Source organism: Scyliorhinus torazame, chromosome 12 (genome assembly GCF_047496885.1).
Source record: "Scyliorhinus torazame isolate Kashiwa2021f chromosome 12, sScyTor2.1, whole genome shotgun sequence".
NCBI lineage: Eukaryota > Metazoa > Chordata > Chondrichthyes > Carcharhiniformes > Scyliorhinidae > Scyliorhinus > Scyliorhinus torazame.
Window position 1 is genome coordinate 148,301,325 of NC_092718.1, and position 26,820 is coordinate 148,328,144.

Consider the following 26,820-nt stretch of genomic DNA (forward strand, 5'->3'; position numbering starts at 1 on the left):
TTTTCCTATAAATTGATTCATTAACTGGTGCCCTATTCACACTTCCCTTTCTTTCACTATCATTTCCTTAAGATCTCTCGTCTTCCTCCACCATTTATAGTTACTGCTGGATTAGCTTTAAACTCGTATCTCTCTGGGCACAAGTGTATTGTCTAATGCCACAAACCTGCCGCCACACGTCCGATTGTCATGTTAAAAACAGAGTAATTGCACGTTTCTTAGTTTCTATTTTATTGAACATTACCAAGTTGGCATATTATTTAAAACAGCTCAGTAAATATTACAACTGAGTGAAAATTTTAAACTTGTCCATTATTTTCAACTGCATAATTGATACCCGCATCACATAATATTGACAGCATTATACATTCAGAATTCTATGCAGCATTGGAATTGGTGGGTGAGGGAGGGGTCATAGAGGGGAAAGAGATGGAAGCAAAAAGAAACCTTCTGCCTCAAAAAGGAGTACAAAGTTAGAAATGGCACTATAAGCTAAACTAATTTAAATTAAAAAAATAAGCTCTAATAATTAAATGAAAATTACACATCCTCTATGGCAGACTTCAACAGATGTCAAGCCTGTGTTCATTTGTTACAGAATTCTTTTTCTGTAGGGCTATTATAGTTCCGCTGGGTTGAGGGGAGGGAATGGTGGGGACAAGTAGAAAAGACAATTTGATTAAGGTGAATCTATGACCTTTCCAATTTACCTCTGCCAGACACTCAAATGCTGAATTAAGTAACCACTTACCAGATGGTAAAGATCTCTACTTTGGTTCGCATGAACATCTTCATAAGAGGATAATTAACTTCCCAGTGCTGTAAAATCAACCAACTTTCAGCAAAATCCACAACTTCAGTGCCAGAAATAACTTACCAATTCCACATGAAGTACCAATTATAGGCAACCTATTAATGCTAACAGTGGGTGTGGCTAAGTTGAGTTTATCTTTACTTTGCGCCCAGTTACTGCCAGGTGTTGAATACAGGTAAGAAACAACATGGTGGAAAGTGTTTGCGACAGAGGCTGCTGATCAATGGAAAGCAATCTTAAACCATCATCGGCGGCAAGTGGACTTCAAGTTTGAATTTCAGTAAACGCAGAACCCTGGGGTTTTCAGGGAGCACTCATGAGGCGCGGCCTCGTCACAGTGCGTGGAACAGGAGAGAGAGAGAGAGAGAGAGAGAAATGGTGAGGGAGAACAAGCGCATCACACTTCAGAAAGTGCAGCTTTGAGTACATCTGAACAGTCAGTTGCTGTGGGATTAAATTCTCAGATGACTGTGCTTGTCTGAGCTCTGTTGACTCTCAGTAGTCTGAAGATACCACAAAGATCACTGAGCAGGCTTGGTCTGAGACGTCGACTGGTCACCCAGGAACTTGGTAGCTTTATTCTGATAGTTAATCGCGAGACTGATGGCAGCAATATTCTTCAGTCCCTGAAAGAGAATCAAATATTTTCATGAGGAATTCCTTTAACAACGGTCAAACCCAAAACCCAGAAGCTAGCATCATGATCACACCTCAAACTATCCATTATTATACTGGGAAGCAACAAAGGCAACATACTCTTTCAGTATATTAACTTGAGCAGGCTGAACAGAGAACAGCAAACATCACCAATGCAGGTCATCTAAACATCATGACATTGCTGTGGGACATTTGCTATACGCAAATTAACTACCACGTTTCCTACATCATTGCAGTAACTACAATAAAAGTACTTATTTGGCGACAAAATGCTTTGGGGCATCCTCAGGCAGTACATGCTGTACAAATGCATTATAAGCTAGTATCTCACCCAACAATATGCAGATAACGCTAAGATCATTAGGCTTATGATAGGCTTCTATTTGCAATTAAAATAAATTTGAAGCAGCAGCAATTAAGTGTGACCCAAAATGGTTTAAAGTTGGTCTCAAACTGAATTTGATTTTGCGTATGAATTTATATTTAATTTTACAGCTGAACTCTAAATTCATCTGCTGTTACTAGAAGTACTGCTGCTCTTAGAACTTAGCATGTTCCATTTTTCCTTTGAATAAACTAGTAGCTCATTAGTAAAGAAACGTTTAAAATCTTATTCAAATAGGTCAACATTATTCTTCTTTACAAAAATCATGTAATAGAGTCTGACCCATGTAAAACTGCCATAAGAACTATGGCTCTCCCATCCTGTCTGATCAATTTATTGATTTCTTTGACACTCGTTTAAATGGTGAGCATAAATGAGCTAATTATTGGAGGAAATTAAATTTAACAAACTTAAACAAGGAAGCACCTTTGATTAATGACTGCAGTTCCCCTGATGTAAGTCAGTCTTTCAAGACTAATCTTACAAGTTACCTTGTAACATCAGTGTTTGCTTTTTAAATAACAAGATTTATGTAAGAATACAAACACAGTGAATAATTTCTTTTGATTGTCAGAAAGGAGTGCAAATTATAAAATTCTGCACTTTTAAAAAATATCATCTTTATTAGTGTCACAAGTAGGCTTACATTAACACTGCAATGAAGTTACTGTGAAAAACCTCTAGTCGCCACATTCCGGCGCCTGTTCGGGTACACAGAGGGAGAATTCAGAATGTTCAATTCACCTAACAGCACGTCTTTTGGGACTCAGACACGGGAAAACGTGCAGACTCCGCACAGTGACCCAAGCTGGGAATTGAACCCGGGTTCTTGGCACTGTGAAGCAACACCGCTAACCACTGTGCTACCGTGCCGCTCAAATGCCAGAGGAATGAAATCAACTTCCATTTGTGCAGTGCCGTTAACATTAAAAAAAAACAGGCCTAGAGTGCTTTCCGGGACAAAAAAGGCAGAGAGAGAAAGGAGCAGATGTGGGCCAAAATTCTGGTGAGAATAGGCTTTGATGAGTGTGGCGACGAGGGGATTTTCACAGTAACTTCATTGCTGTGTTACTATAAGCCTACTTGTAAATTACCTCTAATAAAGATTATATTTTAAAAAGTGCAGAATTTTATAAAATAAGGATCTTAAAGGACAGATAGGAAGTGGAGAGATCATGGGGTGGAATTCCTGTGTTGGGCTAAAGGGCTGAAGTCATGGGTTGATTTTGCAGCCAGGGGAGAAAGAGGGGCTTATAAGGGGATTTAAATATAAGAATGACAATTTAAAATTAGAGGCATTGGTGGACTGGGAACCAACGCATGTCAGAAAAGTTGAGACTGATAGATGGGAAAATTCTAGCTGAATAAAGCATTAGTTGCTGCTCAGCCAGTTTCAGCTGAACACAGTTGTATAATCGCTTGCATTTTGCAGAAGGTTTGACTGGCTAAGTCAAAGTTCTGTCAGTTTATGGAAATTAAAGGAAATTTGGATTGCTTAAGTTGCTCAATTCGTTATTTGAAAGCACTTTGAAGTTTTTGTTGCAACTGATGACCTGATTGGATATTATTGGACTTCTTAAAAGGTGTTTTTGCTTTGAAAGTCCTTTCCATAGAATCATAGAATTTACAGTGCAGGAGGCGGCCATTCGGCCCATCAAGTCTGCAACGGCCCATGGAAAGAGCACCCTTCCTAAGCCCATACCTCCATCCTATCGCCGTCCCCCACCTAATCTTTTTTTTGGGACACCAAGGGCAATTTATCATGGCCAATCCACCTAACCTGAACATCTTTGGACTGTGGGAGGAAAGGGGAGCACCCGGAGGAAACCCACGCAGACACGGGGAGAACGTGCAGATTCCGCACAGACAGTGACCAAGCCGGGAATCGAACCTGGGATCCTGGAGCTGTGAAGCAACTGTGCTAACCACTATGCTACCGTGTTGTCCGTCCTCCACTTTCCCTTATTGGTACCAAGTCATGTTGAGCTTTGGCTTTGAGTGCATATTTCCTTTAACATTTTAATTCAGCATGTCTTCCCAATACATCATCTGCAAATGCAAATCCATGGCATCTGTTAAGTGGCTGGCAGTTTTTACTTGTTCCTTTGCCAGAATGCCAGAATCTGTGGGGAGTCTGCTGCAAGCCATTCCACTACGCTGTTTACAACAACCCCCCCCCCCCATCATTTGCCATGCTGGACATTTGCAGAAGGGAAGAAAAGAAAACAGAACTTGCATTTAAGTAGTAGCGCTTTGATCAGAGGGCATCTTAAGGTGCTTTACAACCAACTGATGCTTCAACACTTTTTAAAAATTACATATTTTGCCTCCTATGGACACTGCAAAGCAAATATAACCATGCACCTAGATGCGCATACAAATAAGGTTACCCACTGAGTAGAGCCTTCTACTTTCTGAAAGTATGAGCCATGGCTCAGTTGGCAGAACACTTCACTGAGTCACAAGCTTCTGGAATCAAGTCTCACTCCAGGACTTGAGCACAAAGATCAAGACTGATACTCCAGTGCAGTACTGAGGGAGTGTTGCACTGTTGATAGCACTGTCTTTTGGATGAGACACTAAGACCAAGGCCCAGCACCTGCTCTCTAAGGTGCATGTAAACATTCCCAAGGCATTACTTTGAAGAAGAGCAAGGAAGTTATTTCCAGTGTCCTGGCCAATATTTATCTTTCATCAACATCACATAAAAATATTTTCTGTTCATTATCGCATTGCTGCTTTTGGGAGCCCAGTTTCCTACACTACAACAGTGAACACATTTCCAAAGTGTATAGAGCGCTTTGAAATATCCGGTGGTGCTGTGAAACACTGCAGAAATGCAAGTCTTTCTCTTGCATGTGCAAGAAGTATTGTCTAAATGGTGTGGGGACAGGAGTTGCTGCACATGGTCTATTTTTCCAATATTTCAAACAGCTCCAGAGACTAAACCCTTTACACCATTTCGATTTGAACTGAAGCCAATCTAACAAATCTCCACCTGGTAGAAAAATAACAAAATGACACAATGTTATGGGGCGGCCAATTGAGATAGAAAGTAGCTCTGTAGCAGATGCTTAAATGGAGAGGAAGTTGAGCAAAATGTGTAATGGGATAAACTATTGGAATAACAAGATGCTGTTTGCCCAAGGGCAGGTGCAGGGTCTATTCTTCCACACTGTTTAGTTCCTGAACTGCTGTCGGACGAGGCAGGGTGCAGGCCAGGTGCTTAAATGTAGATGATGGAGAAGTATGAAAATATGAGTATTCTCAGAAGAGACCGAAATAGAAATACACCCTTAATATAATTCTGAAAATTATACGTTCAAATTGCTTGCTTTCGTGTTTTAAGAGTAATCTTAGTCTTCATGCTAAAAAGAAACAAAGTATGGTTTAATTATTCAACTTTTTAAAAAAAGATTTTAAAACATTTGTTCTTGGTATGTGGGTGTTGTTGGCTAGGTCAGCATTTATTGCCCATCTCGAACTGCCCATCAGTAGTTGGTGGTGAGCTGCCTTCTTTAACTGCTGCAGACCATGTGGTGTATGTACACCCACCATGCTGTCGGGAGGTGAGGAAGAGTTCCAGGATTTTGACCCAGTGACAGGTAAGGGACAGCGATATCAGGGACTGTTGGAGGGGAACTTCCAAGTGGTGGTGTTCCCATGTGTGCTTCTGCCCTTGTCCTTCTAGGCGGTAGAACTCCGGGATTTGGAAGGTGATGTTGAAGGAGTCTTGTGAGTTGCTGAAGAGTAGATGGTGCACACTATTACATCGGGGATGGAGGGAGTGGAAGCTTGTAGATGGGGATCCAATAAAGAGGGTTGCTTTGTCCTGGATGGTGCACTCAACCAGGCAAGTCTGGGTATATTTGACTCCACGTCTGACTTGTGTCTTGTAGATGGTGGACAGGCATTGGGGAATCAGGAGGTGTGTCATTCACTGTAGGATTCCTAGTCTCTGACCTGTTTTTGTAGCCACAGTATGAATATGGCTAGTCCAGTTCAATTTCTAGTCAATGGTAACCCCCAGGATATTGGTAGTGGGGATTCAGCGATGGTAATGTAATTGAATGACAAGGGGAGATAGTTGGATTCACTCGTGTTGGAGATGGTCATTGCCTGGCACCTGCGTGGCATGAATGTTACTTGCCCATTATCAGCTCAAGCCTGGATATTGTCCAGGTCTTGTTGCACATGCACACAAGGTGTATCTGAGGAGTTGCAGACAGTGCTGAACATTGTGCAATCCTCTAGGGAACATGCCTACTTTTTCAAAAAACTATTTTTATTCAAGGCTTTTACATATAGACATGAAAATATCATAAGACCAAAACATCAGCATGAACAAAAACCACAAACCTCCAACGCACCCCCCCCCCCCCCCCCCCCGATACCAACATCCCACCTAACCTCACCTTCCTAAGTTTATCCCCTTATCCCTCACCAGCACCCCCCCCACCAACCCCTCAATCCACCTTGAAGAAATCAATGAACGGTTTCCACCTCCGGGTAAACCCCTCCTCCAACCCCTGCAAAGAGATTTTGACCTTCTCCAACTACAGGAATTCGGCCAGGTCACTCACCTATAACCCCGCCTTCAGCGGCTCCGGTTCCACCAACACAACAAAATCCACCTCCGGGCTATTAGGGAGGCAAAGGCCCCAGAAATCGGCCTCTGCCCCCATCTGGACACCCGGACCTTCCAACACACCGAATATCCCCACATAATATCCAAGACCCCTGCAAGATCACCCTCAAGCTTTGGACAAGCCCAAAACATATGATTCGCAGCACCCTCCGCACACCCCCACCCACACCTATCCTCCACCCCTACAAAGAACTGGCTCATCCTCGCCGCCGTATACTGGGTGGGTGAGACTCAACCTCACACACAACGAGGATGCCTTCACCCACTGCAAGGCCTCTTCCCTTATCCGGGCCCGCACCTCCCCTCCCAATTCCTCCTCCCATTTACACTTAATCTCCTCCACCGGAGCACCCGCCCTCTCCATCAACTCAAGGTAGATATCCAACACACTCCCTCCCCCAATATCATCCCCCGACAACAGCTCGTCTTGCAACACTGGAGGTGGCAGCCCCGGGAAGGACGGCACGTCTCTCCTCACAAAATCTCTCACCTGCAGGTACCTAAAACCATTCCCTTTGGGCAACTTGTATAATTCTGGATAGTCAGAAACTTTTTCCCAGGGTGGAAGAATCAATTACTAGGGGAAATAGGTTTAAGGGCAGAGAGGCAGGTTTAAAGGAAACGTGCGAGGGAAATGGGTGCCTCGAAAGCACTTCCAGAAGAGGTGGTGGAAGCAGGTACGATAGCGACGTTCAAGGGACATCTTGACAAATACATGAATAGGATGGTAATAGAGGGATACGGGCCCCAGAAGTGTAGAAGATTATAGATTAAACGGGCAGCATGGTCGTCGCAGGGTTGGGAGGGCGGAAGGGCTGGTTCCTGTTCTGTACTTTTCTTTGTTCTTTGTCCACCAACTCCTCCAGGCCTGCAAACTTTTCCCCTGTGAACAAGTCCCTATAATGCTCCATACCCACCTGCTTTCAACTCTGGAACCTCACATCCAGCCTCGCAGGCATAAACCTATGGTTGTCACATATCGGCACCCACAACGACATGCCCTTCAACCCGAAATGCTGCCTACACATGGTTCCACACCCGTAATGCCAAAACCACCACTGGGCTCACGGAGTACCTGACTGGCGAGATTGGAAGGGGTGCCAATAACAGTGCCCTCAAACCGGTCCCCCTACACAATGCTAACTCCATCTGCCTCCACAGCCCATTTCCTCACCATTGCAATATTCACCGCCCAATAATAATTTATCAAATTTGGCAATGCCAGACCCTCCCGGCCACCTCTTCAGGAACACTTGCCTCACCCATTGTCTTCCCCGCCCACTCAAACCCCGAAATCATCCCGTTCACCTTCCTGAAAAAGGACTTAGGAACAATTTTGGGAAGATTCTGGAACACAAACAAGAATCTGGGCCACACCGTCATTTTCACCGTCTGCACGTGCCCAGCCAGTGACAGCGGCAACACATCCTGCCTTTAGCGATATTTTTGTTATGGTTAAGGCGTTGTTGGCGGGGGAGGTGGGATTGGAGTATTCGATGATTGGGTGTCAGACGACGCGCAGCCCTCGTGGATCTGTGTGTGGAGAAGGGGGGGTGGAGACTCCCAGCGACTGCAGTGGAGATTGGATGTGGGACTGTTGGTGAAAAAGGGGCATGATAAAAGATTTGGGCGGCTATAGGTACCTACGTCAAGTTGAACAAAAATGGGGAGGTCTCTCCCTGTGTGTTTTGGGAAATGTTGAAGGTGGTAATTAGGGGGAAGTTAATCTTGATTAAGACGCACAGAGATAGGTGGAAAGGATTAAAAGGTAGAGGCTAGTTGAGGCCTTTTCAGCCGTGGATAGGCAGTAATCGGCAACCTCTTAAGAAAGGTTGTTGAAGGAAAGGAAGAAGCTCCAAATGGAGTTTGAGCTTATGTCGATGGGAAAAGCAGTGGGGCAATTGCGTTGGATTAGAGGGGCGTTTTATGAGCACGGAGAGAAGGCTAATAGGTTGCCAACGCACCAGCTGAGGCGACAGGCAGCAACGAGGGAGATAAGGAAGGTGAACGAGGTGTCTGAGGCCTTCTACCGGGGCAGTATAGATCAAAGCCCACGGGGGTGGGGGATGGGGTCTTCGACACGTGTGGATGGCTTACATTTTCCGGTGGGGGAGGAGGTGTGGGATCTGGGAGCCTCACTTGGGCTAGAGGTGATGAGGTGTATTGGGTTGATGCAGTCTGGGAAGGCCCCAGGCCTGGGCAGATTCCCAGCTGAATTTGCTACAGAGTTGGGGGCTTTGCTAGTAGAAATGTTTAAAGACGCTTTGGAGAAAGGGGAACTCCCACCCACGTTGGCACAAGCCTCGATTTCGCTCATTTTGAAAAAAGACAAGGATCGGAGGAGTTTGAGTCTTACCAACCGATATCACATTTGAACATGAATGTGGAGCTGTTGGCCAATGTGTTGGCAGCGCGGCTGGAGGATTGTGTGCCAGGGGCGATAACTGACCATCAGACGGGGTTTGTGAAGGGGCGGTAGTTATCGTCAAATATTAGGTTGTTGAATGTGGTGATGACGCCCCCTATGGGTCAGGAAACGGATGTGATAATATCCAAGGACGTGGAGAAGGCGTTCAACCAGGTGGAATGGGAGTATCTTTTTGAAGTACTGACGGTTTGGATTTGGACCAGGGTTTATTATCTGGATTAGGACGTTGCAGAGGGCTCCCTCGGCAAGTGTGCGTTTGCACGAACACTATGAGTTTGGAGGATTTTTGTTTGCACCGGGTAACGAGGCTGGGGCTGTGTTAGCTCAGTGGGCTAGACAGTTCGTTTGCAATGCAGAACAAGGCCAGCAGCACGGGTTCAATTCCCGTACCAGCTGAGAATTCAAAATTCTCCCTCTGTGTACCCGAACAGGCGCTGGAATGTAGCGACTAGGGGGTTTTCGCAATAACTTCATTGCAGTGTTAATGTAAGTCCACTTGTGACAATAAAGATTATTATTATTATTTGGTGTCTTGGAGGACTCGGGAGTGCAAATGAGGAGAGAGGCTGACGTCTTGGCCTTTGCCTCCCTGATAACCTCTGGAGGAGAATCTCGTTAGGGTGGCAGGATCCGGAGCCATCTAAGGAAGGGGGTTAGTGAGTGACAATAAAGTTTGCCATTAGGGGGTCAGAAGAGGGGCCTACTTGAGGTGGAGATTGTTCATCTCCTTCTTTAAGGAATGGTGAACGTCAAGTGGCTGGGAGGGGAGGGGGTGTTGCGAGGGGATTGGGTGGTTTGATTTTGTCGTTTTCTTTGCATTTTTATAGATAGTTTCATTTCATAGAATTTACAGTGCAGAAGGAGGCCATTCGGCCCATCGAGTCTGCACCGGCTCTTGGAAAGAGCACCCTACCCAAGGTCAACACCACCACCCTAGCCCCATAACCCAGTAACCCCACCCAACACTAAGGGCAATTTTGGACACGAAGGGCAACTTATCATGGCCAATCCACCTAACCTGCACATCTTTGGACTGCGGGAGGAAACCGGAGCACCCGGAGAAAACCCACGCACACACGGGGAGGATGTGCAGACTCTGCACAGACAGTGACCCAAGCCGGAATCGAACCTGGGACCCTGGAGCTGTGAAGCAATTGTGCTATCCACAAGGCTACCGTGCTGCCCCAATTTATTTGTTTGTATTGAATTTTATTGTATTTTAGCCATAAGATGGGGTACGTGGAGTTTAAGGTGGACGGGGGTTTTTGTTTCAAGAAATTGGTATAAAGTTGGCTCTATTGTGGTGTGTGCTTTGTATATATAATGAAAATGCCTTGAATAAAAATATTTAAAACCAATGCAGTGTCTAATTTATATAGATCTATTTTCATACAGATGCACATTGTTGACATTGATTGCTTCACTAAATACAGCAACTTAGTAGCTCTGTAAATTTATATTCCCTTCAAAACACGAAGTAGTAAATGCTTTGCCATATTGTCAGCCAATACGGATTACTCGCCAGTCTGGTATAACATGGGCTGTTTGCTGAGTGCAACTCCCTCTACTCTGCTCGCAATATATTTTATGCTCATCTCAACCATAGTTGGTTACACCCATGTGTTTCTTCATATTTCACAAGATCTTTTTGTGACCTAAGGTAGGTTGCCAATTTGCTTGGAATAAGGAGTTATGTGTTGTACTACAAATTCTGCAAACTGGGACCTTGGAAGTGAGACAGCCCGAAATTAGTTGATATGTGACCTCGAACAGCAAGACTTCACTCTCATTATCTGGATTCACATATGTGTCCGAGGGTGAAAGGGCAAAGTGTGAATCCACTGCAGCAAGTACTTTTGCGGCAAAGTCTTCAAAATAAACCAAAATAAAAACGTGAATTAACCTCAGGAGCAACATGTTCGAGTCAGACTTTAGTCATGTTTAAGCAACCCTTCTCATTCACAAACCGACTGCGCCCACTTTGCAAGCGTTTGAGATGATTCTCACCTGCATGATACAGTGGTGGATGTGATCTTCTGTGGTTAAGGCCACAAAGTAGTCTTGCAGCACACCAAGTTCCTGCATCCAATCAGAAACATAATTACTCTGCTATATTGCACATCAGCAGCTAGACAAGGAAAAGTCAATTGTTCTGCAGTGAACTCAATTATGAAGCAGTTTGACATGGTAAACACAGAGACGTTTCCACTTGTGAGAGTTATGAACATCAGGCAGTCACTAAACAATCCATTTGGGAGCACTGGAGAAATTTCTTCACTCAAGTCAGTGGTTGGAGTGTAGAAACTTGCTGTCACATAGACGGGGCGAAACAAAGAGGACAGGCACATTAGAGAGAGGAAGGTACAGAAAGACATGTTGATTGAGTGAAATTATGTAAATTGGGAGGAGACTCGTGGAGCATAAACACCTGTAGGACCAAAGGGGCTGCTTCGGTGCGGTAAAGTTATGTGAGATCAACATGACGATGTTACACTTAAACTTTCATCCAAAATTTCTCCACTTCCTCCTCACGTGGCCCCATGCATACCACAGTAGTATGGCAGCATTTGTTGCGTTATGTACTCTGGGATAACACAGGCTGCAACTCGATACAGCTTTGACCAAAAGATACTGCAGACGTAAGTTCAATGTGATTTATTGAACCATTAGCACAGTTCTCTATCAGTTTGACTCTCCTGCTAATCTTGCTATAGTAACTCAGTCTAACTAACCAGTCTGCTCTAAGCCACGTGGTGGGTGTGATGCTTCTGATCTGCCCCTGTCCTACTCTCTAAGTGTCGCCTGTGGAAAGAGACAGAGCATGTGTGCCCTGTCCTTATTATATGGGTTGTGTAATGCCCCCTTGTGGTAGTGTCACCTCTGGGTGTCTAGACTGCCCATTGGTTGTGTCCTATTCTATGTGTTCATTAGCTGTATGTCTGCATGCCATGACGTCTCTCACGCTCCCTCTAGTGTTTATTTAGTCGTAGTGTATTTACATTAACCCCTTGTGTATTTACAGTGATGCGTATCACCACAGCGTTCAACTTTCACTACCTTGCTTTACAATTTATAAACAGGAAGTCCAGTTTCTGTGGGACAAAGTCATAGAGAGAGGAGCTTTTATGGTGCAAGTGGGCCCACTTATTGACAGGTGGGTAGTGAGGGACAGGAACACGGGCACAGAAAGCGCTTGGCTTTCATATCATTGGGGCATTATTACAGACTCCTCAAAAAGGCTCGGCAGGCATTCAACGCCGGGGGTTTCAGGTTTGAAGCTTGGTTTCAATCAAAACAGGGGTGTGCCCGAGGCAAATTTAGGCACAACAAACATGGCACCTGCTTTTTGTATCCACACAGACATTTGCTGAAGTACTGTGTACTTTGCACTTCTATGCACCTTCCTGAGAATGTCATCTTTAACACTCAAATTTCATGCAAGTATTTTACAAGCTAAAAAATGTATCCAAAACAGCAGGAAGTAAAAGCACTTAAAACAGGGAAGCTTTTTAAATAGCACATTAATCAATATTTATCATTTTGAGCAGACAGTCTTACAGGTACATTATCTGATTTTATACTTGTACAATAGGTATCAAAAACAGCAGGAAGTAAAAGCACTTAAAACTGGGAAGCTTTTTAAATAACTCATTAATCAATATTTATCATTTTGAGCAGAAAGTCTTATAGGTATATTATCTGAATATTACAATATTTATGAATTAAGAGCAACATTCCACCAACTGGAGCATTAAGTCCACCTAAAACAGGAAGTTCAGTCATTTTTAAAAAATGGTTGAATGAACAAGGTCTTAATAAAACCTGCTTCTTTGTATTCTGCTTTGACAGCATTATCCATGATCAGTCTTTGCAGCAGCCTGTGATAAAACAAGTTCTCTGCTGCGCTCAAAAACAGAGCTGTACAAGATGCTGTGGTTTGCATTCACTTCCTTTGCACTGCTATCAATGAGCTCTAAACCGTCTTTGCAACAGAAAGGCAGTAATTCATCCTTTCCAGTCAATCCTTATTCCATTTAGCTACCTTTCTCCAGTGGGGCTTTAAATACAAACTGAAAACAAATTCATCAGGAAGCTTTCAAACTGGGAAAGCTGCTAAGAGAATGATTATCTTACTAGTGTTAAACTTTAAACTTCAACAGGAAGTAACTGTTGGTATGGGAACAGAAATGAGAGAATGCAGACTGTACTAGCTTGTTGCTAGTGTGTAGGTTGCTCATGGTTGCCAAGCGGATGTTTTTTTTTGACGTTCAACAGAACCTCCTTGCTCTTGTACTCTATGCCCCCATTAATAAAGCCAGGGATAATGTGTGCATTACTAACTGCTCGCTCAATCTGTCCTGCCACCTTCAATGACTTATGCACCCATGTCCCTCTACTTCCACACCCTTTTCAGAGCTGTACCCTTTATTTTGCTTTGTCTCTCCATGTTCTTCCTACCAAAATGAATCACTTGCACTAATCGCCTTTTAGTAATCTGGGATAGGAACCTGGGCTGCTTTTCCCCTAGGAGCACTGATGTCATTAGTACCACGCTAGATTGAACAGTTTAGGCCTATACTCTCTAGAGTTTAGAAGAATGAGGGGAGACCAAATTGAGATATACATGATAAAAGATATGGATAAAGTAGACGTGGAGCAGATGCTTCCCCTTGTGGGGCATTCTGGAATGAAAGGATAAGAGGTCTTAGAATAAGAGGAAGCAAAGTTAAAACAGTTGAAGAAAAACTACTTCTCCCAAACGGTTGTGAATCTGTGGAATTCGCTAACCCAGAGTGGGGCGGATGCTATGACAGTGAGTAAATTTGAGGACAGATTTCTAATTGGTAATGGGTTGAAGGGTTACGGAGAAAGGGCAGGACTGTGGAATTAAGGCCAGGATGAGATCAACCATGATCGAATGATGGAGTAGACTCGATGGGCCAAATGGCCTAATTCTGCTCCAAGATCTTACAAACTAACTGTATTAAAGCGGAGAAAAGCCAGAGACTTCCAGAACCGAGATGATGGGCAAACGTGGGTATTAAAGAAAGCCACGGTCCTGAAGGATTACACCTTTTACATGTAAAGGTTTCTTCTTTGGAATGGTGCTTGCCTGTCTTACAAGAGTCAGTCCAGCAGAAAAGTGCAGCCAAGGTGTTTACATACATTGTTACAGATGGGAAGGTTGATATTCACATTTCTCAGTGAAGCATTTAGGGGAGGCAATGGGCAGGGGGATATTAAAGAGGGAGTTTCACAATTATGCAGGGATATAATTCAAAAAGGGAAGATTATTCTCACTGGCTAATGAGTCATAAGACAAGACAGTTTTTTTAATGCACAGAGGATTTTAGAATATGAAATGATCCGCCTCAAACTGTGGTGGAAGCAGAAATGGATAAATATTTAAAAGAGAAAAAGATTCAGGGTACAGAGAAAGTGCAGGAAGAAGGGATTAATGAGCTAGTTCTTTAAAAGAGCAGGCCACACTGCTTCCTGTGAAGTACGAGTCTTTGAAGAGCAAAGGAATGAATCCCCTTCCTGAAAAATGAATTTGCTGCTGCTGCATGGAAGATCTAATCATGTGATGTGCTGATAATCCACAGCGGGAAGCAGCTCAGTGCCTGTGATTCACCAGCCCATGAGCTCCTACTCTTCAGCAGGTTGCCAGGCAGAGTGCAGCGAACAGTCTGGGCACTGTAAGGACTGCCATGCTCCTGCCAGTTAGCAGTTGCAGACAGGCAGTGGCAGGGTCTGGGGTGCGAATCATCAAACCCTTCATGGTGGCCAGACAAAGGTATAGATCATTGGGAGGGTGGAAATCTAACAAAGAGCAAAAAAAACCCAGAATCGTGAGAAAGCGGGAAGCACCTAGAGAAGAACATAACTAGGGGCAGGAGTAGGCAATTCCGCCCCTCAAACCATTCAATACGATCTCATCTTGGCCTCAACCCCACTTTCCTGCCCATTCTCTATAACCCTTCGACCCATTAATCATCGAAAATCTGTCTTAATCCTCCTTAAATGTACTCAATGTCCCAGCGTTCATCGCACTCTGGGGTAGTGAATTCCACAGACTCACAATCCTTTGAGAGAAGTAATTTCTCCTAATTTCTGTTTTAAATTTGCTACCATTTATCCTAAACCTATAACTTCTCATTCTGGATTGCCCCACAAGAGGAAACATCCGCTCTACGTCTACTTTGTCAACACCTTTAATCATCTTATAAACCTCAATTAGATCTCCTCTCATTCTTCTAAACTCGAGAGTGTAGGCCTAAACTGCTCAATCTCGCTTTGTAAGATAAACCCCATATCTCTGGAATCAGTTTGGGGAACCTCCTCTGAACTGCCTCTAATGCACTACATACATCTCCTCCTACGAGGAGAATGGCAGAGCAACAATTAAATAATGAAAGTTGTCTTGGTTTGCAGCGTCTCCTGTTTTGCAAGGGAGGATATAATTTGATGTCAGTGGGGAAGGAATTCGGGGAGATTTACGCAAGCCATGTCTTGAGATTTTCAATCTAGTTTGAAACCAGGATTTCTTGACAAGAGGGAGGACATTAACCTTTCAAATCAAATTTAATTTGGCAGTCTGAAACTAAGCACCCTTCTTATATTACATTAATCAGAGCGCTTAATCTTGCTTACAAAGCAGTGAATTATCCACAGAATTTATTATCTTCATCGTACACCTTTATGGGTGGATCTACTATATTAAATAAACCATACTAGGTGCTGCACCCAAAGGCGTGTTTCCACAAAAACCTGTTTTTTAAAAATCTCTTGCAGTGATGATATCATTCAGGAAGAATGATACTTGAAAAAAGTGGCAGAAAGTTGAAGCGGAACTAGATTATCCTTTGGCCAGCATGTTAATTGGAGGCTTTCAAACTGCCCTGGTTTATTTGGAATTCAATTTTCTGCACACTTTTCCCATTGATCCTCTGAAAAGATGGGGAACAATTAAGTAAACTACAAATTGTTTTAGCTTTTCACTCTCGCTCACTGGAAAGTATTAAATATACAGCTTTGAGAGTTGGTCAAAACATTTTTTTTCTATTCGTTCATGGGATGTGGGCGTCGCTGGCTGGGCCAGCATTTATTTCCCATCCTTAACTATTTAAGAGGCAACCACAATGCTGTGGGTCTGGGGTCACATGCACACCAGACCAGGGAAGGACGGCAGATTTCCTATCTTAAAGGACATTAGTGAACCAGCTGGGTGTTTTTACAACAATCGACAATGGTTTCATGGTCATCATTAGACTTTTAATTCCATATTCTTACTGAATTTAAATTCCACCAGCTGCCGCGTGTGATTCGAACCCTGGTCCTCAGAGCAGTACCCAGGGTCTCTGGGTTACCAGTCCAGTGACAATACCACTATGCTGCCACCTCCCCTCCCCTTAGCATGAAAAGCAGAACTCAGGTGTAAAAGAGACAGCACTCGAATGCAACGTGGCTGTAAATCGTGACCTCACCACTCCCGTCCAAATTTGAGACGATTGGGTAATTCCTCCATCAGTTACAGCTGCAAGTGACTGGGGTTAATCTTACGCACCATATCTCGATGCAGCTATTCTCCACTCACTGCATTCTGCTGTAGAAATCGCCCTGTTTTTATCAGCAGGACTTGCTGCAGGGTAAGAGAGACTCAGTAAATATAGACTTTTTGTTCTTTTTTTTGTACAAGACATTGGATTTTGTGATGAAGGATCAGTGAGGCTATCAGTGCCTTTTGGTGTTTCTTCACGTAATTTGGCACTGAATGTAAATAAAACCAAAAATACATGTGTCTGTGTGAGAGTGGGTTGAGGGGGGGGGGGGGTGCAGACCCAGTTTTGAAGGGTCACATTAGATTTGAGACTTTATCCCTGTTTCTCTGATTTGGGGGGAGGGCAGACAGCTGTAGTGGAGATAGATCAGTTAGGGACCTTTACTGAATGGTGGAGTCGGTTAGAAGGGCTGAATGGTCCTGCTCCCATTTCCTTTTATAATGTTACATTGTTCCCAGATCCCCTGTAGAGGGCGCAGCATATCAAATAACTGCATGCTCCAGTGCAAACTCCCATATAAAGCCTGTGGACCAGTCTAAATGCAATGAGCCGCTAATACTGGGCATTTGCCGCTAACCGCAAAATCGAGGACGCTGTTTGCTGGAAATTCTGTCCTAAGTTCTGTCTGCCTTCAATTCACGCTGAAACAACAGTGTCAAAAGACACTTCAAAATCTGAATTATTGATTATATATCGGATCAATTCAGGTGACTGGTTAATGGCAACAAGAGAAGAAATAATGAACAATGCTACTGGCACGGCTGAACATCTCATTGGAGTTCTCAGAACCTTTGTTCTTCTTTTCCTAAAGCGCCTAAATCTTCTCTCACAAGATCTAGGCGTCTACCATCCCACCTTTGATGAGTTGGAAAAGAATTATTGTCCTCCTTTTCTCTCAGTCACCACTGACTGCTCAGAAACTCTGCCTGGCTGCTGTGTACGTTGCAGATACTGGCAATTCTCTATAGAATATTTTGACAACATGACAACTCCGAAGTTTAACTACACTTAAATCTTCCAAGTGATATTTTAACAAATATTTTGAGGATAGTTCACACTGTGTACAGTGAAAACTTAATCACTCATCAAGACACAAAAAGTAATGGAAGTAGAAAAGTGAGCGGAAAAGGTAGAACAGAGTGACGGAGAACTTGAGGGAGAGTAAAACAAGGAGATGATAATGACTAATCAGTTTGTGCTCCATAAACTTAACACTGAAACTCTTCAAGTGGTTCACATTACACTGTGACAAGGACTGCAATAACCTTTTTAGAAATTTAAGATACTATGCAATCAAATGCTAGATCTGTAGCACTATTACGTCTAACTAATCAGGAGAGCAAAACTTATTAAGTTAATTATGCAATTTAATTTTCCGTTTTAAATTGGGACAGCTCCACTGCCAATATTTATATATGTATATATTATGTGTATATCACCTCACAACGTGTTTGCTGCCCTCACAGTTTGTAAAAAAATTACACTAAGGTCGAATTGCAAAAAACATGCACATTCTCCCCGTGCCTGCATGGGTTTCCTCCGGGTGCTCCGCTTTCCTCCCACAGTCCAAAGATGTGGTGATGAGGTGGGTTGGCCATGATCAAAGCACGGGGTTACAGCAATTGGGCAGGGGAATGGGCCTACAGGTAGAGTGCTCTATCGAAGGGTCGGTGCAGAATGGCCTTCTTCTGCACTGTAGGAATTCGATGGGATTTGCCTCAACTACTTGTGCGAGCACCATCCCCATTTTTAAAGTAAATTTCCAATTAAGGGGCAATTGAGCGTGTCCAATCCATCTACCCTGCACATCTTTAGGTTGTGGGGGTGAGACCTATCATGATATGCAGACATGCAGATAATGATATACAGACAGGCACAGGCAGGCAGCTAATGAACACAGAGAACAGGACATGACCAATGAGCAGGCAGGACACTCAGGGGTGGTATCTCACTATAAAAGGCACGAGGCGCTCACACTCCGCCTCCTTCCACTGATGAACATCTACAGAGTGAGTCAGGGTATATGTACAGTATCACACCTCCAGCACGTGGCTAAGAGCTAATCGGTTCAGTCAGACAGAGTAACCACACTTAGGTTAGCAGAGAGTCAAACTCATAGAGAACTGTGCTAACTGTGCTACTGGTTCAATAAATCATATTCAAAGTCTGGAGTATCTTTTGGTTAAAGCTGCATCCAGTTGCAGCCTGTGTTATCCCAGAGTACATAACACAACATGCTACCAGGAGACTGCTTAACCTAGGTGGTTTACCTCAGTCCGTTCCGTGACGACCTGCGAATGTATCCTGGCACCATGGAGAAGATTCAGGCTCCTCACCAGCTCAGACCCTCCAACAATCTCAGTGCCAACTGGCGGACATTCAAGCAAAAGTTTCTGCTGTACATCGAAGCTTCAGACCTCGTGGGTGCGTCTGATGCAAGGAAAATCGAGCTTCTCCTCTCAACAGCTGGTGATCAAGCCATCGAACTCTTCAACTCTTTTCACTTCACCGAAGGCCAGGACAAGACAAAGTTTCAGACCATCCTGGACAAGTTTGACAGTCACTGTGAAGTGGACACCAATGAAATCTTCGAGCGCTACATATTCAAACAGCGTCTACAAGGTAAAGCTGAATCTTTCAACTCCCTCTTAACTAACCTCCGCCTGCTAGCTCTGTCCTGCAACTTTGGTGATATTGCTGACTCCATGATCGGAGACCAAATCATTTTTGGAGTTCACTCTTTTCCTCTGAGAGAGCAGCTACTGAAAATCAAGCATATGGCCCTGCCAGTCGCGATTGAAACATGCACAGTGCATGAAAAGGCCAAAAATCGCTAAGACCAGTACAAATCGGCTGAAAATGAGAAATTTGCCTCCCATGAGGCAGAGAGTGTGCAGGCCATCTCCTGGATGGAGCGCCTCAGCATTGATGAAAGCGGCCATTTTTCATGCTTTTCCCGGGGCTCCACGCATGCACGATGCGAATGGGATAACGAAGCGGCCAACACCCGCACTGCGCATATTTGACGACGCGCGGAGCATCAGGACGCCAACGTCATGACGTGCTCGAACTGCGCCAACGCCCACTTAAGGAAACACTGCCCTGCAAGAGGCAGGCGATGTTTAAACTGTGGGAAGCCTGGACACTATGCAGCCTTGTGCAGGTCTGCACCACCAGTCAGGGGCCAGCGCTCCAAATTCCGACGACGGCGCGTTCAATGTGCAACAACGATTACAGGATTCTGATCCTGGCAGCACAACGGATCCAGAGGAAGAATGTCTGGACTCCGCCTACTGTGTGGGCATCATTACCAAATGTGAATATGCCACATCCAACTCATCACAAATTCAATCCATCCTCCTGTGGATTCTGCGGACGAATGGCGTGCGGTGATGCAGGTCAACCACTGCTCCATCCAATTTAAGCTGGACACAGGTGCTTCTGCCAACCTTCTCTCACAGGCAGATTTCAAACGCATCAAGAAGCCCCCCAAGGTCCTTCCAGCAGCCTGCAGGCTCCTGGACTATAACGGAAATGCCATCACGGCATTGGGATCCTGCCATCTACTCGTCTCCAACCGGAGCACCCATGCACGGTTACGTTTTGAAATTGTCAAGCCAGACAGGGCATCCCTACTTGGCGCGCATGCCTGCAAGCAGCTGAACCTCGTGCAGCGGGTTTACACAACGACATCCTCCAATGTGGATCTTCAGGCCGGCATTGACGACATCCTCGCTCAGTATCGGGATGTTTTCGACGGGATGGGCAAGCTGCCATATCAATACAAGATTCTGCTACGACCTGATGCCAAGCCAGTGGTCCACACACCACGCCGGGTCCCGGCTCCGCTGAGGGAGCGCCTGAAGGCACAGCTCAAGGATCTTCAGCAACAGGGCATCATTTCCAAGGTAACCGAACCGACTGACTGGGTCAGCTCGATGGTATGTGTTAGAAAGCCTTCGGGAGACCTGCGCATCTGCATTGATCCCAAGGATCTCAATAAGAATATAATGCGTGAACACTGCCCTATCCCGAAGTGAGAGGAACTCACCAGTGAGATGGCACACGCACGTTTTTTCACCAAGTTAGATGCGATCCAGCTGGATGAGTCCAGCAGAAGGCTCTGCACCTTCAACACACCGTTTGGCAGATACTGCTATAATCGCATGCCGTTTGGCATTGTCTCGGCATCGGAGATCTCCCATCGCATCATGGAGCAGATGATGGAGGGCATTGAAGGGGTTTGTGTGTATGTGGACGACATCATCATATGGTCCACGACCCCTGAGGAGCATGTTTCCCATCTCCAGTAGGTATTCCGCTGTGTCCATGCCAATGGCCTGAAGCTGAACAGGTCCAAATGTTGCTTTGGCATGTCGACACTCAAGTTCCTAGGTGACCAGATCTCTCAGCCGGGCGTGCGCCCCGACACAGACAAGGTCAAGGCCATCGAAGCCATCAAGGTCCCTGAAGACAAGAAGGCAGTGTTGCGCTTCCTGGACATGGTCAATTTTCTGGGCAAGTTCATTCCAAACCATGGCCCTACGAAACCTGGTGAAAAAGTCCACTGCCTTTGAGTGGAAGGCAGCACATCAGGCAGAGTGGTTGGAGCTGAAAGCCAAGCTCACCACTGCACCCGTCTTGGTATTTTTCGACCCAGAGAGGGAGACGAAGATCTCGAGATGCGAGCCAGGATGGCATCGGTGCGGTGCTGCTTCAACGCGATGACACTTCATCCTGGGCACCAGTAGCCTACGCATCGAGGGCCATGACGCCAACCGAAACAAGGTATGCGCAAATAGAGAAATAATACCTGGGTCTTCTCACTGGCATTCTTAAGTTTCACGACTATGTCTACGGCCTGCCGACATTCACTGTCGAGACGGATCAACGGCATCTGGTCCACATTATCCAGAAGGACCTGAACTACATGACGCCTCGGTTGCAGCGTGTCCTCTCAAACTCAGAAGTTATGACTTTGACTTAGTGTACACGCCTGGCAAGGAGCTCATCATCGCTGATGCATTGTCCCCGCTCCATCGCATTGCCTAGTGAACCGCTGGAAATTATCCACCAGATTGAATCACAGGTGCAGCTGTGTGCTAGCACCCTCCCGGCGTCTGATGAGAAGGTGGTTTGTATCCGTGAGGAGACAGCCAAAGACCCCCTCTTGCAGCGTGTCATGCACCACCTCGCCAATGGCTGGCAGAAAGGGCAGTGCCCTCAATTTTGCAATGTAAAGGACGACCTGACGGTGATTGATGGTATCCTCCTCAAGCTGGACCGGATTGTCATTCCACTCAGTCTCCAGAGCTTGGTGCTCTGCCAAATCCATGAGGGACACCTGGGCGTCGAGAAGTGCAGACGCAGAGCCAGGCAGGCGGTCTACTGGCCCGGTATTAGCCAGGACATCTCGAACATGGTCCTCAACTGTGCGACCTGTCAAAGCTTTCAGCCAGCTCAGAGCAAGGAGACGTTCCAGCAGCATGAAATCGAGACCTCCCCGTGGATCAAGGTTGGCATCGACCTCTTTTGTGCGAATGGCCGTGACTGCGTGTTGATTATTGACTATTTCTCCAATTACCCTGAAGTTGTGAAGCTCTCAGACCTCACATCTCGGACCGTCATCAAGGCATGTAAGGAGACGCTCTCCAGGCATAGTATCCCACTCACTGTCATGAGTGACAATGGCCCGTGCTTCAACAGCCACGAGTGGTCTATGTTTGCCAAGTCATACCATTTCAAACATGTCACTTTCAGCCCACACTATCCGCAGTCCAATGGGAAGGTTGAAAAAGGGGTGCACATTGTGAAACAGCTCATCTGCAAGGCTGCGGATTCTGCTTCTGACATTCACCTCGCGCTGCTTGCGTACAGGGCGACCCCACTGTCCACTGGCATGTCGCCGGCTCAACTCTTGATGAACAGGGACCTGCGGACGACACTTCCAGCCATACACTTGCCCAACCTGGATCACCTCCCGGTGCTGCAGAAGGTGCAGCAGCTCCGAAACCAGCAAACGCAGGACTATGATGCTCATGCCACCGATTTGCCCGTGTTATCCCCGGCAGACACTGTCAGGATCAAGATACCGGATGGTGGCTGGTCTGCTCCAGCTGTCGTTGTTCGACAGGCTTCGCCCCGCTCGTACATTGTACATATGGCTGATGGTTCTGTTGTGCGACGAAACAGACGGGCACTGCGCAAAGTTGTCTGCCCGCAACCGGTTTCTTCTCCGTTTCCGTCCGTTGTTTTGCCACCTCCTGATACCTCGAACTACGAGGCCGCCAGTCAGGCTTCCATCTCGCCTGTCAAGGCGCCGTCGTCCCCACCACCATCTCTCCGGCGGTCGTCAAGGATCAGACGCAAGCCACAGAGACTGGACTTATGAACATTCGTTTTGTTTGCTATGTTCTGTTTTCTCACATTAGACAGCTGTCTTCACATGTAAATACGTTCACATATGCCACCGCTTGTAAATATGTTAAATATGCCACCACATGCAAGTACGTTCCCATGTGCAAACAAAACATTAAAAAAAGGGGAGATGTCATGAGGTGCAGACATGCAGATAATGATATGCAGACAGGCACAGACTGGCAGCTAATGAACATAGAGAACAGGACATGACCAATGAGCAGGCAGGACACTCAGAGGTGGTACCTCACTATAAAAGGCACAAGGCACTCACACTCCGCTTCTTTCCACTGATGAACATCTACAGAGTGAGTCAGGGTGTATGTACAGTATCACACCTCCAGCACGTGGCTAAGAGCTCATCTGGTTCAGTCAGACAGAGTAACCCCACAGTTAGCAAAGAGTCGAACTCATAGAGAACTGTGCTACTGGTTCAATAAATCAGATTGAACTAACTTCAAGGTCTGGAGTACCTTTTGGTTAAAAGCTGCATCCAGTTGCAGCCTGTGTTATCCCAGAGTACAATACACGACAAGACCCATGCAAACATGGGGAGAATGTGCAAACTCCACATGGTCAGTGACCCGGGGCCGGGTCCGAACACAGGTCCTTGGCGCCATGAGGCAGCAGTGCTAACCACTGTGCCACCATGCCACCGCACCAATCCCATTTTGACCATTCTTTGGGTGAGGACGTCTCTCCTACAATCCCTATTGGTTTTAATTAGTGACCATCTTCTATTTCTATCCCTTAGATTTTGAGTTGGCCAAAAGATGGCAATATCTTATCTGTATCTTCCCCATCAAACTCATTATCACAAAAAACAGTCATCTTCAGCCTTCTCTTTTCTCAAGAGAGTCTTAGCTGATTAATGATTGCTTGATAAGTAAACATAAAAGTCGCCACAGTCCCAGAGGACCATAGGCGGCTCTCCAAGAGCTGACTGGTGGTGCTATAACCCGAGGGTCACCACACCTCAGCTCAGTACTCTAGCCAACTGAACTAACCGACCCCTGCTTGATAAGTACATCCCGTCAGTTCTGGTATTATCCTTGTGCCCCATTTTTGCACCTTTTCCAATGCCTCTACACCCTTATTATAATATGGAGACCAGAACTGTAGACAGTATGGTCTAAACGAAGGGTCAATACGGGATAAACATAATGCCTCGTGTTTTTCATCCCTCTAGAAATGAACCCCATGCTTGCTTTTTTATTGCCTTATTAACTTGCTTCACTTGTGGTGATTTGAGTGCCTGTATCTTAACGCAGCTCTGCAGCATTTTGATTCTTCTTATTGAAAGACTATGGAGCCTCCTTATTACTCCAACCACTTCACACTTACCTATATACTTGCACATTTAGGTCTAGACTTGATCATCTAGTCGCTTGTTAAAAGCCAATCAAGACTCCACCATATGTAGTGAAGTGAGAATTCTGTCAGAGTTTCCATCTTTAAATCAATAACTCATTGTGGGGTGGGGGCTCCATAGTATTTCAGGATTGGGACACAGCATGGTGGCTGTCCAAACCAGATGTGGCTGCACAAATTAACATCACAGTGGTAGAAACCATCACCGGAAACCTCCGAACTCGCCCACAAATATGATTCTCTGATCCCGCTGAAAGTGAATGGAGTTTCGGCAGGAACGCCAAATTTTCCGTTCTCACTTACAGTGGGATGGCAATGGGCAAGATCGGAGAACCCACCCCATCTTTAATCCGCATTGCTCCAAGCACTCGATCTTACCGCAGCCCGGTTTTCAGCGATGAAGAACAGTTCAGTCAGGGCTCGATGCAGTGGTGGAAGGATAAAAACCCCAGCCTGGTCTTGGTTTGAGGCATTCTCCATCTTCGCAAAAAGCTGCCAGAGCGGCTTCAACATGGTGAGATCACAGCCACTGGGAAAGAGGAATAAAACAGATTGAAAATAAGTCAGAGGGTACACTACTTAGAAAATCATGTTCTGCTCGAGAGATGATTTTAAGACATATCTACAGCTGGAGTCAGAACTAACACTTCTGAACCGTCTTCAACAGAGAGTAACGAATAATAAAAATATTTGTTTCAATTTAAATTTCCAGCTTTGTATTCTACATTAAATATTCTTAACTACTGTCAATAAGAGTATCACATTTACAGTTGACATTTCATCGTCTGAAAGAGGTGGGACTACCTGCGACTACCTGCGCCCTTTCGCCATTCTTGTATAGTAAGCCAGAACCAGAAAATCATCTGCAATAACTTCACGTTCTGCTCGTGCAGCATTACCTCTGGTGTCCTTCAAAAACCCAGTCATAGTCCCTTCATATTTCCTTGCTGCCCCATGGTAACAATAACATTACCCAAAAACACAATGTCAGGTTTCACTTTATGCTGACAATTCCTAACTCTACCTCACTGCCAATTCTCTTGACCACTCACTTCCTCGTTTGGTTCATGTCAGGCCGTGTTTCTATTAAACTACTACTGGATAAGTAGAAATTACCTCCAACAAAATATCGGGAAGGCTAAATCCATTGGCACGGTAGCACAGTGGTTAGCACTGTTGCTTCACAGCGCCAAGGTCCCGAGTTCGATTCCCGGCTTGGGTCACTGTCTGTGTGGAGTTTGCGCATTCTCCCCTTGTCTGCGTGGGTTTCCTACAAGCGCTCCAGTTTCCTCCCACAAGTCCCGAAAGACACGCTTGATCGGTGAATAAGGCAGTACTGAATTCTCCCTCAATGGCCCGATCGGTGCCCGAGTGTGGCGACCAGTGGATTTTCATAGTAATTTCATTGTGTGTTAATGTAAGCCTACTTGTGACACTAATAAAAATTATTATTAATCTTTGGCCCCCATCAAAAACCCTGTTTTCTGGTCACTGACCCCATCTCTCTCCCTGAACCAGCGACTGAACCAGGTAGTTCACAACCGTGGTGGTATATTTGACTCCAACGACCTTCCGATCATATATTCCCTTCACCACCAAGACTGCCTGATCCACATTTATAACCTTGTTCAACTCCCCTCCTTCCTCAACTCTGCTGAAACCCTCATTCATGCCTTTCTTACCTCTAGACTTGAATATTTCAATGATCTCCTGGTGGTGTCCCGCCTTCCACCCGGCTTAAACATGAGCTCATCCAAAACTGCTGCCCACGTCCTAATTCACACCAAGTCCCCAATGACTGACAATAGTGCCTGATTTGATTTGGCATTGTCTCAATTTTAAAATTCTCATCCACGTTTCCAAATCCCTCCTTGCCTGCCACCACACTCCCCACCCCACCCCACGTCCAACCCCTCCAACCACTGCATCCCCCCCTCCAGCCCTCTTTTCCCCCCCAACCCGACCAATTTCCCCCTGATCTCTTCAATATCTTCTAGCCCTACAATCCTCTGAGATCTCTGCAGTGCTTAAATTCTGGCCTCTTTTGCATTCCGAATTTTAATCCCTCCACCATTGGTGGCCATGTTGTCTAGGCCCCTCTCAGACTTGCTCCTCCACAAAAATGCTCCTTAAAAATCTTCCTCCTTTATTAAGACGCCTGTCACAATATATTCTACACAACTGTGCCCAATATTGTTTCAAAAAGTTGTGTTAAAAGTTATAAAATTGATCAAAATCATGTTAAAGCTTTATAAATAAAAGTTGGTCTTGCTATTGTTTGTCCAAAGAGCACATAGTTTCTGTACAGATGATCTTTTTAAATACAAAGGAAGTGACCAATTGTGGTATTTTATCTTGAGCCATTGTGAATGAGCTCCTATATCCAGAGACATTAGACAAGACCATACAACATTGATACATGCTTTCTGTGACAACAGGAAAAATGCAATTTGCTGATAAGCAATCTTTTAAATGCAGCGCAACATAGTGATTAAGGGCGATGTTGCACCCTTGTTTAACGTACTTCACGTAACTAAA

At 45.2% G+C, this 26,820-nt stretch overlaps 1 protein-coding gene across 4 annotated transcripts in view; it reads right to left on the reverse strand.

Annotated features, from left to right (window-relative positions):
- Nucleotides 1-214: 214 nt before the first annotated feature.
- zzef1 (zinc finger, ZZ-type with EF hand domain 1) overlaps nucleotides 215-26,820 on the reverse strand; it is a 348,514-nt gene continuing 321,908 nt past the window's right edge. For all 4 annotated transcript variants that reach the window (XM_072469157.1, XM_072469156.1, XM_072469159.1 and 1 more), the window contains 3 exons: nucleotides 24,661-24,811; nucleotides 10,940-11,011; nucleotides 215-1,440 (listed from right to left, as the gene is read on the reverse strand). In XM_072469157.1, coding sequence (XP_072325258.1) covers nucleotides 1,336-1,440; nucleotides 10,940-11,011; nucleotides 24,661-24,811 — 328 coding nt within the window. In that variant the 3' untranslated portion in view covers nucleotides 215-1,335. The remainder of the gene's footprint in view (nucleotides 1,441-10,939; nucleotides 11,012-24,660; nucleotides 24,812-26,820) is intronic.